Raw genomic sequence first — 12,809 nt, 5'->3', positions numbered from 1 at the left:
ACTGATGATCAGCCATGATCATATTGAATGGCGGTGCAAAGGGCCGAATGGCCTACTCCTGCACCTAATTTCTATGTTTCTATGCAGGAGGTGGAGTAAAAGGAACAGGATAGGTGGGACGTTGGGAAAGGAACATTTGGACATTGAATTCACCAACTTCAAGCAATAACCCCCACCCCCTCATTCCTGTGGCCCCCATCAACTCCCAGTCACTGTGCCCCCCCCCTTCATACGCTCGTCTCCCATCCCTAAATCCTCCATTTCCCTTTATTCTCCCTCTTTCCCCTCCCCACGTCCCCATCTCTCCCTCCGTCTTTACATTTCAATCCTTCTTGCCTCGCCTTATCTAACACTGACTCCTTTTCACCTTATGTCTTTGTCACTTGCTCCATCCATCAGACAATCAACACCCTTCACCTCTATCCACTTGTTGCTCCCTCCCCCTCCACTCCAATCAGTCTGAAGCAGTGTTCCGATTTGACTCAATCTGCTGTGATGAACATTGTATAATTGCAAGTGTATGGCTAATAATCTTGTTCATTCTCTTATAGGTCTTTCAGTCAGAAAAGAATCGCAATTGAGAAGGATTATGCTCAGGTAAGGTGTGAGTGATTTCCTTTTAAAAATATTGTTAAATAGAGGTAGGCTCAGGAGTGTTAGCTCTTGCTATTTCTCATGTTCTGAAAATGAATAGTCAAATGTTGCAAAGGACTCGAAAGTAAAATGAAAGACAGTAAGGTTTGTTCTTGAAAGGAGAAAAAATAATTGACAGTGGTAGTTGGAAACTACGATTGAGTCAGTTCGGGTTTATTGTCATATGCAAGTATTTTGAGTTATATAGGTGCAAGAAAAACCATGTAGCAGCCTCACAGGCATGTAGACTCGGACAACATCCAAGAACACACATTGTACATAAATTCACTAAGTGTAAAGATGTACAAAAAAATGACGTTAGTGCAAAAATATACCATTGGATTAAAAGGTACATGGTAGTGCAAATCTGTAGTATTCCATTACTGAGGCAGAGTTAGGGTTGTGTAGGTCGGTTCAAGAATCTCAGAATTGTAAGAAAGTAGATGTTTCTAATGCCCCTGTCCCATTTTGGAAACCTGAACGGAAACCTCTGGAGACTTTGCGCCCCACCCAAGGTTTCCGTGCGGTTCCCAGAGGTTTTTGTCAGTCTCACTACCTGCAACCTCCAGGAACCGCACGGAAACCTTGGGTGGGGCGCAAAGTCTCCAGAGGTTTCCGTTCAGGTTTCCTAAGTGGGACAGGGGCATAAGTGTACTGGTGTGTGACTTCAAGCCTCTACAACTCCTGCCTGATGGTAGCAGCAAGGAGAGGGCATGGTCTGAATGGCGGTGATCCATGATAATCGATGCCAACATCTTGTAGATACGCCTCGTGTAGATGCTTTCGATGATGTGGAGGGCAATGCCCATGAGTGACGGGGCTGTCCACCACTTTTGCAAGCCCTTGCATTCCTGTGCATTGCAGTTGCTGTACTAGGCCATTATACAACCAGTCAGGATAGTTTCATCTGCAGGTAGTACATCTGTCAAATTTTGTGAGAGTACAGGCACGTCGCATTTCATGCAAGCTTGATTTACATGTTTTTAGAATACGTGATTGCTTAATTACCAAAGTTTAATTTGCGTGCTCCTGTTTTCAGAATCATTCGCTCAAATTTATGTCTGCAACCTTATGGCAGTATAGTTGTGTGCAGTGCCTGGAATGTTTGATTTACATGATTTTTGATTTGTGCGCTGGATTTCAAGCGAGTAACCCCCATGTAAAATTAGGTGCCTGTGTTCAGTCATGTCAAATTTATTTAAACTTTGAAGAAAGTAGAGGTTCTGGTGCACCACCTTTATGATTTCTATCTACTTCATAATTACATCCATGTGCTGTTCCCAGGGAAGGCAATCCAAGATTTTATTGCCCAGAAATTCAAAGCTGCCTCATCTCTCCACCACCAATCCACCAATGAAAATTTTCATGTGGTCTTCCAATTTCCCCTTTCTGAAGTCAATGATTGTTTGAAGGATACTCCAATGTTGGCCTCGGAGACTGAGATTACAGGACTGTGGAGCCAAATCTAGGTGTTCATAGAAGGCATTGAGCTCATGTGAAATTATGCCACTGCCACTTATGCTACCTGGCTTCTCCTAATAGGATGCAAGCCCTGACATAACCGTCAAGCATCTGTCGACGACTCCAGATTAGTCCAGAATTGTTGAGCTTGTGCTGGTTTCCAGAAGGTCAAATCTAGACATGTATGATGATGGATCGGTAGTTACTGTATATGCTGTAGATCTAACCCTCAGCAGATTAAAAGTCCAGGACGTCTGGTTGGAACAAACTTGTAAAGAATACACATTCATCCACTCATTTCTTTATGAAGTCAGTGACGACCGTGGCACATTCATTCAGGTCTGCTGATGAATCCCTGAACGTGGCCCAGTCCACCGATTTGCAGCAATCCCGTGACCACACCTCTACCTTTGCTGACACCGCTGTGCTCTTCAGTCTCTATCTGCGGGCAAGAGAAAGAATTTTGATCTTTAATGAAGCTGGGAAATAGGAAGGAAGCAGAATAGTTCTGCACTTGTGTGGATAGTTTAGAGAAGCTAAAATGATCTTAAATGGTGTCATCAAAATGAAAAGACCGGACAAGCATGAGGCAAAGGTTGTAAATGAAGAATCAGGTCAACCTTTTCTTTCAAGGTTTGAAATGTATCAAGAAAAGCTTTTGTTGTATCAGAGCAGCGGTCCTGAACATGCATTGTTTACAGTTAGGTGCATTAAAGGCTTACATAATGGTTTCATGATTGATTCAAACTGTTTCTGAAGTGGAAGATAACACTGAGCTTGGATTCATGATTACCTTGAATTTACAAATCCACTATTTACTTATAGATCTTTCATGATTAATTTCAGTTTATTAATTTGAAACGTTTCAGTTCATAAATTGTATGGTATTTTTATCATCTACACATAACTAAAACTCTTATCTTGAGCTCTTCCGGTCTACGCGTTTTCTATTGGTGCAAAAACAGTACTGTGTTGCAAGTGTAACAAGTTTTGTTCTGATCGGTGGTATATTGTAAAAGTTAGTGAGGTTTAAAAATCTTAAAAACCGCGTGTGCGCATATCGATCTCCTCTCGTGCCAGTCAGCGCCACGCGGATTGGTCTCTTCTGTCACTCCGCGGGACAGTCCGCCCATTCCTGCGCCATCGCGTCTTTGCTGGAGCTGAGGGACGCTGAGGGTGGCCAGCGGAAGTCTCCAAACGGACCACAATTTTCGGAGGGACCGGAAGTGGTGCGGCGCAGGAGATGTCGCCAAACAGAAAGCGAAGAATCTGATCCCGGCGGAGGAGAGCGTCCAGCACCCGCTGTGAATTACAAACGCACTGCCATCACAACGGCCAGCAGGTCCAGCCCCTTCCCCTCTGGTCCCCCTCGCTGGCTCCCGCCCCCCTCCCCCGTGTTACCAAACTCTTCCCCCATGGGTCTTTCTCTGTCTTTTCTCCGAGCTCTCCACCTCACCCACACGCCGGTGCAGCCGTAGCTGCTGGTGCTTCCGGGCCGAGCCGAGGATCCACGTCAACGGCTGATGCTCCTCCAGGGCACGCAAGAAAGGAGAGGAGCTGCAACACTCAAGATCCTGGGGAGGGAGAGGGGGAGAGGAGTTATGGAGGGAGTGACTGAGGGTGGGGAAAAGGAGAGGGGAGGTGAGGAGGGAGAGTGGGGGAGGAGGAGAATAGGAGGAGAGGAGGGGAGGAGTGGGGAATAGAGTGAGAGGGGGGCAGTGGGGGAGGTGAGGAGGGATTGTGATGGGGGTTGGAGGAGGTGGGGAGTGGGGGATAGAAGGGGGGTAGGGAGGGGAGAGGAGTTATGGAGGAAGGGAGGGAGTGACTGACTAGGGGAAAGAGAGGGAGATGTGAGGGAGGGTGAAGAGGAGGGGGAGAGAGTGCTGGGGATGAGGGGAAATGAGCTGTGCCTGTGCAGTTGGGGGCTATGGGTGAGTGGTGGACTATTGTGTTGGTGGACCAAGCCTCCTGTGTTTTGGGACCAAACACGCATCATGTCGCATCCCCCGTGGCCTAACATCGAGGACCGGCCTTTCCTGGACACATGCCCGGGGCTTCAGCGCAGTGTGGACTCTCGTCGCGAGCGAGCCCTCGCCGGAGGGGAGTGCTCCGTTCACTGGCCCGCGGCAGCCTGAAGCGCCAGCCAGCGCGGCGCCCTGGCCTGGGATCCCTTGTTGGGGACCCGGGAGGAGAAGAGCTCCGACCGCCGGCCCAAGGCCAACTTCAACCACGGGTGCGGCGTGAACTTACCATCAGGAGCAGGATCCCTCGCCGGGGACCCCTGGAGGGGAGCTCCAACCGCCGGCCCTGCGGTGCTTCCGGCTGCAGCACGGCGGGGACTTTAGATCTCCGACTGCCTGCCTGCGGCCTACACGTGGGGAGGCACCTATTCAGGACTTACCTGGTCATTACCTTGTCTTCTCCTCTGGATGCCCGCAGCGACGGCTGCTGAGGGTTGTGGTCCCGACCATAGGGGAAAATGGAGGAGGACTGGCCAATTTTTGTGCCTTCCACCACAGTGATAAATGCTGTGGTGGATGTTTATGTTAAATTTTTATTGTGTTTTTGTGTGTTCTTTTTCATTGTACTGCTGCTGGCAAATTCATGGGTCATAGTACGATGTTTAAACTGTCAGACTGTCCCTAGACGTCTGCTAGAGTGGAAACAATGAATCGTTTAACACAAAGTTTCAATGTAATTCACAGAAATATGTACTGCATGTGGCGACAATTTCCTTGATATTGTGCAGTACTCAACTGAACAGTGCTCCAAATAGGGTTGAACCTGAGCTTATTTTGACCGTACAATAACTTGTGTTTTATTTTATTTCACGGCAGCTGAACTCGAGGCCAACAGTTCTTTTGTTTTAGCATGCACACTTGCACCACTCCACTCCTCCTTCAGTTTGATCTTCATGTTATCGGTCTTTGTTCAGTGTGGATATCCTAGCATTAAAATTGAAACAATTTTGTTGATTCACTTTAGTTGATAGAAGTATAATATTTCCCTTCAACTGTGCAGTGAGGAGATCAAAACCAGTGGTTTCAATACCATCCTCCTTGAAGTACTTAACACCGGAAAATGCCTGACACTTAATACATTTAACTGTCATCATTTAACTGTCATCATTTAACTGTCATCCAATTTCAGGTAGTCCTTGCTTTCTCCCTCCTTCCCCTCCCCTTCTCAGCTATCCCACAGCCTATAGTCTCCACCTCTTCCTTTTTTCTTCCCGCCCCCTCCACCTCATCAGTCTGAAGAAATGTCTCGACCCCAAACGTCACCTATTCCTTTGCTCCATAAATGCTGCCTCACCCACTGAGTTTCTCCAGCATTATTGTCTACCTTTGATTTTTCAAGCATCTGCAGTTCTTTCTTAATCAAGTACAGTAATGATTGGACTACTATTATTATGCAATACAATTGTGATTAAAGACAGAGGTTATGAAAGCCAAAAGAAGTAGCATATTTTTAGTCAAATTTAATGAGCCTCAGTAATGGAACAAATTTTAACTTAGATAGCTTACGTGTGCTTTAAGGTGAGAAGAACCACGCTCCCGATTGACTGTCCATCAGAGGAAAGCATTTTAAAAGCATGTTGGATAGGGCATCAGCCGTGGGCAGCATAGTTAAGGGGTAGAGATACAAAGAGACGTTCAACTGAGATTTCAGGAAAGATGACTATATTTGACAAAGTATCCAAAAGGGGAAATAAAGTTCGGACAATATTGAAGAATGGAACTGTCAAAGATTTTATTTTTGTGGGCGCATGTGAAAAGTAAATATTTTGTGGATTGATCAGCTACAATATCCAGAAAATAAGCTGATTTATTACCAATGTAAATAAATTACAATGTTATGCGAAGATTAATCACCTCTGATACATTTTCAAATAAAGAGAAATTGAAGAAAAATGTGGATTTGGGTTTTAAATTTGATGAGATGAGATCTGGAAAATTGAAACTGGACAGAGGCAATAGAATAGAGTATTTTAGCTTTTCCCTGGATCTATTGAAGTGTGAGTGGAATGCTACATAATGGGGGAAAGAACTAAAGTTCATTATGCAAAACTTTAGAAAGGTTTTTTCATAATTTGTGCTTGAACTGGTTCAGATTTTTTAGCTGCTTTAAGTTAGTTGTAAATACATACATACTCAAATCTTGAAATATAACTGGCATTCATAACAGCAGATTGGGTAACTTATGAGAGGTGAAGGATTTGCTGGGGCAAGAGCATGATCATCATGAATTGTAGAAATATTAAGACAAATGGAGTACCTTGAGATGATTAGAAAATACTATTGCAAGTGATGGAGCAAAGCTTTCTCTAGTACTTTCATAAGGAAGGATCTGCGGTTGAATGGAAGTCCAGGAATATGGGTTGTACAACAGACTGCCTTGCAAATTGAACATAAATGTAAAGGTGTGAGAAGAAATAATAAAGCAATCTTTATTTGAAGTACAGGTGCACAACCTTTTATCCGGAGTTCCAGAAACCGAAAAGCTCCGAAAACCGGCCATTTTTTCCAGATGTCGTCTGCGCACCAAAGCTCGCGTTTGGCGCCAAACTTGACCCAAAACGACCCACGGTCAACCCAGGTCTGTACTACTGTAGCGGCTGCCTCCTCCCTGGAGACCGGGAGACGCTTAAACATCTGTAAATCATTGCTTAAATGTTAGTCAGTTAGTTTGGAGGGCTTTTATGTGAAGGGGGGTGAAGGGGTAAACTTTAATTCTTAGTCCCCTACCTGGTCGGAGAGGCGGGGAGCGGTCAATGCCTTACCGGGTCGCCGTGCAGTAAGCTCCGCAGCGCTGTGGCCAGTGGGGCTGCGGGCGGCGCCGGTTGTAGCTCCGACCCCGGCAACTCTACCCCTGGCTGCGAGGCGCTCCAAATCCAGCGCGGCCCGCGGCCGGACGCCCCAGCTCCGCGAATGTCGGGAGTCGGCGGCGTCGCAGCGCTGGGATACCAGCGGGGAGCGGGCAATGCCTTACCGGGTCGCCGTGCGGCAAGCTCCGGAGCGCTGTGGCCGCCGACTCCCAACATTCGCGGGCCGCGCTGGATTTGGAGCCGCGCAGCCAGGGGTAGAGTTGCCGGGGTCGGAGCTCCAACCGGCGCCGTACGCGGCCGGACGGAGCCCCCAGCTGCGCGGCTCCAAATCCAGCGACGCTCCGCGATGTTGTGTGTCGGCGGCCACAGCGACCCGGTAAGGCATTGCCCGCTCCCCGCTGGTGTCCCAGCGCTGCGACGCCGCCGACTCCCGACATTCCCGGAGCTGGGACGTCCGGCCGCGGGCCGCGCTGGATTTGGAACGCCTCGCAGCCAGGGGTAGAGTTGCTGGGGTCGGAGCTACAACCGGCGACGCCCGCGGCCGGATGGAGCCCCCAGCTCCGCGAGGTTGGGAGTCGCCGACCAGGTAGGGGACTAAGAATTAAAGTTTCCCCCTTCACCCCTACTCCACCTCCACCATCACCACCACATAAAATCCCTCCAAACTAACTGACTAACATTTATGCAATGATTCTCCCGGTCTCTGGGGAGGAGGCAGCTGCTCCAGACTTTTCAAGCCGCCCGCGCTACCTACCTAATCTACGCTAAAAATCTTCCATTCTGAAATCCGAAAATGTCCGAAATCCGACAAGTGTCTGGTCCCAAGGCTTTCGGATAAAAGGTTGTGCACCTGTACCAACAAGTACTTCACATTAGGGGGAAAACAGAGCTCGATTTGGTTCATTGCAAAGTTCAAATCAATGTTGTCCAATTGTTTTATGTGTAAAAACATTAGAGGCTGTTGATGAACATTATTTAATTGAACATTCTTGTATTGTTGACTGATTTTTGTTAATTTTCTGCTCTTCCCAAAAGATTTTGGATTGATTAGTTTGGCAAGATTTATTTGGCTGGATCAGCAGAAGTATGCTTTCCAATGTTGAAGCAAAGGTTATTTGCAATATAGCAATGTTTATGGATTCCACTTTCTTTTTCGCAGCAAAGGATGTAATTCACACACTTGAGACCAGCATCAGGTTTCAAAACAGGTGGTGGGTAGAGTGAAAGATTAGACCACTGTTTGCATTTTTCAGCACCCTGTATCTCAATTCACTGAGTTGTCAGATAATCTTTGCTGTCTGAATGGGAATCAGGATGTCAACCAGTGCTACGACTGCCAAGTTAAAAGTTCAGAAGTTCAGTTTGATTTCAGAAGATATTAGGATTTCTCAATGCTTTAGGCCTTTAGACACCTGATTATCAATTCAAATGGGAAAATGCAATGGCACTGATGTACTTCAGTATAATACGTATAATTCAGTATAATACAGTATAATTCAGTGTCCCACATTGTTGAGGCAGCCGATTATAAAGTAATATGTAGAAAAGTGTTAGATACACTGCAGGTGTTTCCCTGGTGTGATGCTTTAATGTTGATTTGTTCAAATGTTAATGTTTCTGCAGTGAACACGCTTCCTTCACCAATAAGCTGCATTGGTTGAGCTAGTCAATTTAAAAACCAGGGCGTTTGTTAGAAATCATGAAATAAGTCGTCATTTTTATTTAGAACAAATGTACTGATATAACTTATGAACCAAAAAAAACCTTTTACCATTTTAAATTAATTATCTGCAGTTCTTTTGGTGAGAATGAGCAGAGGAACAGTAGACAACAAGGGTGCACTAAATCTCTTCTGCCATTTCTCTAAACATTGAATTAAAAGGTTTTAAAACAAGCTCTTTTTCTTTTAAACGAGCTCTATGTAAAATTGATATCTTTGATTGTTATTTGTTGCTTTTTAAAATATTCGGAATTTAAGCCCTGAATGCTTCTTTGCCTGGTTTCTAAACTTTGGCACTGAGGCACAAGAGTTAAATTAAAACATTCAGATTCCATACCAACTGTTTTATTTATCCTTGTTTAGCCAGTTTTGCAAAAGCTCTAATAATTTTTTTTTAAAACAAGAAATGTTGGAAATAATCACCAAGCCAGGCAGCATCTATGGAGAGAGAGAAAGAAACATAATTAATGTTTTAAATGCTCAAAGGTCATCCAATAGAGGACCCTGGGCTTATTTTGTTGCAGCATATCCCATTACTTTATAAATAAGGATATGTACTGAAAATGTCTCTAATGCTTTCTCATGCTTTATTGAATCATTTAATGTCTTATGGTTGGTTTAAGATGGTCAGGCTTGCAGCTCAAGCAGTGCCAAGCTTCAGTCTGAATTATGGCAGTTTTTTGCTGTTTTTAATGTAGAGCCATATGGCTAGTGTGTGTACAGTGAACAGAGTTCCTGATTCAAAGGTGATTTTATTGCCCTTGTTGCTAAATTTTTTGATATAGGCATAATATAAAATGAGTTGAGAGAACAAATTTTCATTAACGACGTATCGTATATCAGATCGTTCAAGAAAATTCCATGCCAAGTACTACTCTGTTATTATATGTTTAACATTTATAATTCAAATCAAACTAATCGAAAGATTCACTTTGACTCTCGTAAAATGAATCATGACCAAGCATACCTGGTAATAAAAATGGATTTAATTGAAATCAGCTTAATCCTGACTCAGCATTTATTTTACCATGGCTATTAAATGTTATGAGTTCCAGAATTGAAAGTGTACAGAATTGAAAGTCTGAATGTGTTATTATGCTACCTTACAACAGTGTGGAACATTGTGGTAGCAGAAGAGAGACAAAGAAGTGCTGTGTGACTGCGCAGTTATAAGCAGGAAGACTATATGAGCTTTGTGGGCAGTGATCTCACTGGGTAGTTAGAGTAACTTTGGATAAACAACAGAAAGGATTCTGTCAAATTTGAAATAAGTTAACATAGCTATTACAACTTATTTAAGTCATTCAGTGACTTTGAAACACAAATATTTTCTTAGGAAATCCATCTGTTTTAGAACTGAGAAGTAGTTGTCCTCAGCAGCAGCATCACAAAATCAGGGTATCATTTTCCAGAAATACACGGATTATACCCAGCACTACCACACTGAAACCTCTCTTGATCCTTTCATTGTCCCCACTTGTCTGACATTCAGTAATGCAGCAAGAGAAAGTTTCCACAATTAAATTCTAGGATCAAAAATGACTAAAGCTCTTGTCTAAAGCTGTTGCTGCAAACTCTTCCATTTGACAACTGTTTGAGGCTGAACCAGACTGTTCAGAGAGGACGTAGTGGAGCGGTATCCCCTAAGGCAATATGGGTAAAGCTTAAAAATAAGAAAGATGCAATCTCCCAAATGGGATTATACTCTAGGCCTCCCAATAGCCGGTGGTAGATATATAGACAGATTACAAAAACAATGCAAATGTGATAGATTGGTCGAGAGAGAGAGACACAAAATGCTGGGGTAACTCAATGGGCCAGGCAGCATCTCTGGGGGGAAAAGGAAAAGGTGGCCTTTCAGGCTGGAACTTTTCCGCATACTGAAATATAGAGGTGGGGGACAATTTGTGCCTTAATTCAATTGATCCTTTTGGAGTAATCTAAAATAAAACTATGGATGGTCTTACACTGTGGAGTTCAGCCATTTCCATTGGCAAACATGTTTTGATTTTGTTTTAATTTTGTATTTAAAATGAAATTCTGGCCAAAGACCACAGAACCTGCATTTAAATATTTTATGTTTTGTTATTTATTTGAGTCACACTAAATACAACAGCTCTATTTACTGTTTGGTGGTTGCCTTTTTTAGAAAGTGTGACAAATGCCGATCGGAAATACCTTCTTTCAAAATGGGATCTATAGTTTCATCTAACTTAATTTTATATGTTGCATGAGGCATGATCTAACCCTGCTCTTTGCCAGTACAGTGCAGTTATAGCTAGGTTATACTTGAGTTATACTGTGTACATTTTGTCACTTGGCACAGTGCCCAGAATAGCATTCTTGCACATTGGATAATAAAATGCCAGTAATGTTTGGATAACTAAGGGCTGTGGTGCTGGTACACAGTGTTTTTATAATTTCCGTATGTGGGCTTAACCAGGAAAACGTTAGTCTGAAGTAAATCCTGCTTCAAGTTACAAATAGTCCAAAAAGGCTGGATTTGATGAAGCTGGACCAAAGCACAGAGGTAAATAACTATTGTTCCTTTTTTGCCATGAATTATCCATTTACTTCAATCTTATGGTTAACCATATAATTATTTATACAGAAAGATTGGAATTATTTGAAATGGATCCTTTCATTTATTGGGGGGGAAACCCAACATTATTAACATTCTATGTGAAATAGAGGAGACATGCTCCATTGAAATCCCTAACAAGCCTCAGATGAAGAGCTTGCAGTATTGTTTTGGCTGCAGTAAATTGACTTCATGAGTGTATTTACTTAAAGCAAAACTTGAATCTTGATGTTTGAAAGTTACGCATGAATTCATCAAATATGGCACATCATCAAGTCAAGATGAGATTATTGTCATATGCATAACTGGTGAGTTACAGGTATAATGAAAATCTTGCTTGCAACAGCATCGCAGGCACATCGATTCAGACAACACATAAATTACTCAAACCCTACAAGACAGTGAAACGAAACAAGTCATTAGTGCAAAACAGAATTCAAAACAAGTCGGTGGTAGTGGTGGCCTTTCATGTTTCATTGCAAAGATAGGATCAAAGTTGATAGATAGAAAAAAAAATAGCTGTTCCTGAACCTGGTGGTGTGGGACTGTAGGTACCTGTAGGTAGTCAGAAGAGGACGTGGTCCAGGTGGTGAGGTTCATTAATACATAGATACATAGAAAATAGGTGCAGGAGTAGACAATTCGGCCCTTCGAGCCTGCACCACCATTCAATTCAATTCAACTTTAATGTCATCGCACAAATACAAGTATGAGTACAACAAAATGCAGTTTTGCGTCAGTCCGTAGTAGTTGTGCATAAAGAAATAAAATAAAAAAAATAAAATAAAAAAATAGAAAGAGAGAAGATACAGAATAATCAAAAAATACAGAATAATTAAACAATGGGGACGGAGGGACCGGAGAAATCTTTCGGCGGGACTCCGAGTTCAGCAGTGCGATTGTGTTGTTGTAGAAGTTGTTCCTCATCCTACTAGTACGTGACCTGAGGCTCCTGTACCGCCTCCCTGATGGGAGGAGGGCAAACAGTCCATGGTTGGGGTGTGAGGGGTCTTTGATGATCTTCCCAGCCCGTCTCAGACACCGTTTTCGGTGGAGGGCATCCATGGCAGGGAGCGGGGCACCGATGATGTGCTGCGCAGTTTTCACCACCCGTTGTAGTGCCTTCCTGTCCGCAGCAGTGCAGCTGCTGTACCATACCGTGAAGCAGGTGGTCAGGATACTCTCTATGGTACAGCGGCAAAAGTTGGCCAGGTTCCGGGGGGACAGGTGGGCTTTCTTGAGCCTCCTCAGGAAGTAAAGGCGCTGCTGTGCCTTTTTGATCAGCTTGGGGGTGTTGAGGGACCAGGACAAATCCTCCGAGATATATACTCCGAGGAATTTATAGCTGGAGACGCGCTCCACCTCAGTCCCGTTTATATGGACGGGGGTATGACTGCCTCCTCTGGTCTGCCTGAAGTCAATAATAATCTCCTTCGTTTTTTGGAGTTGAGGACGAGGTTATTGTTGGCACACCAGGCTGTCAGGTGCTGGATCTCCTCCCTGTAGGCTGACTCATCGTTGTCGCTGATCAGTCCTACTACCGTGGTATCGTCAGCAAACTTAATAATGGCGTTGGATCCGTACTT

The 12,809-nt window shown here is 44.1% G+C and overlaps 1 protein-coding gene across 6 annotated transcripts in view; it reads left to right on the top strand.

The window, feature by feature from the left end:
• Positions 1 to 12,809, top strand: part of LOC129697886 (F-BAR and double SH3 domains protein 2-like) — a 213,732-nt gene that overhangs the window by 39,518 nt on the left and 161,405 nt on the right. For all 6 annotated transcript variants that reach the window (XM_055636596.1, XM_055636593.1, XM_055636595.1 and 3 more), the window contains exon 3: positions 552 to 597. In XM_055636596.1, the coding sequence (XP_055492571.1) occupies positions 552 to 597 (46 nt within the window). The remainder of the gene's footprint in view (positions 1 to 551; positions 598 to 12,809) is intronic.

The sequence above is a fragment of the Leucoraja erinacea genome, chromosome 6 (genome assembly GCF_028641065.1).
Source record: "Leucoraja erinacea ecotype New England chromosome 6, Leri_hhj_1, whole genome shotgun sequence".
NCBI classification, from domain to species: Eukaryota; Metazoa; Chordata; class Chondrichthyes; order Rajiformes; family Rajidae; genus Leucoraja; species Leucoraja erinaceus.
This window is presented reverse-complemented; position numbering and strand designations above follow the sequence as displayed.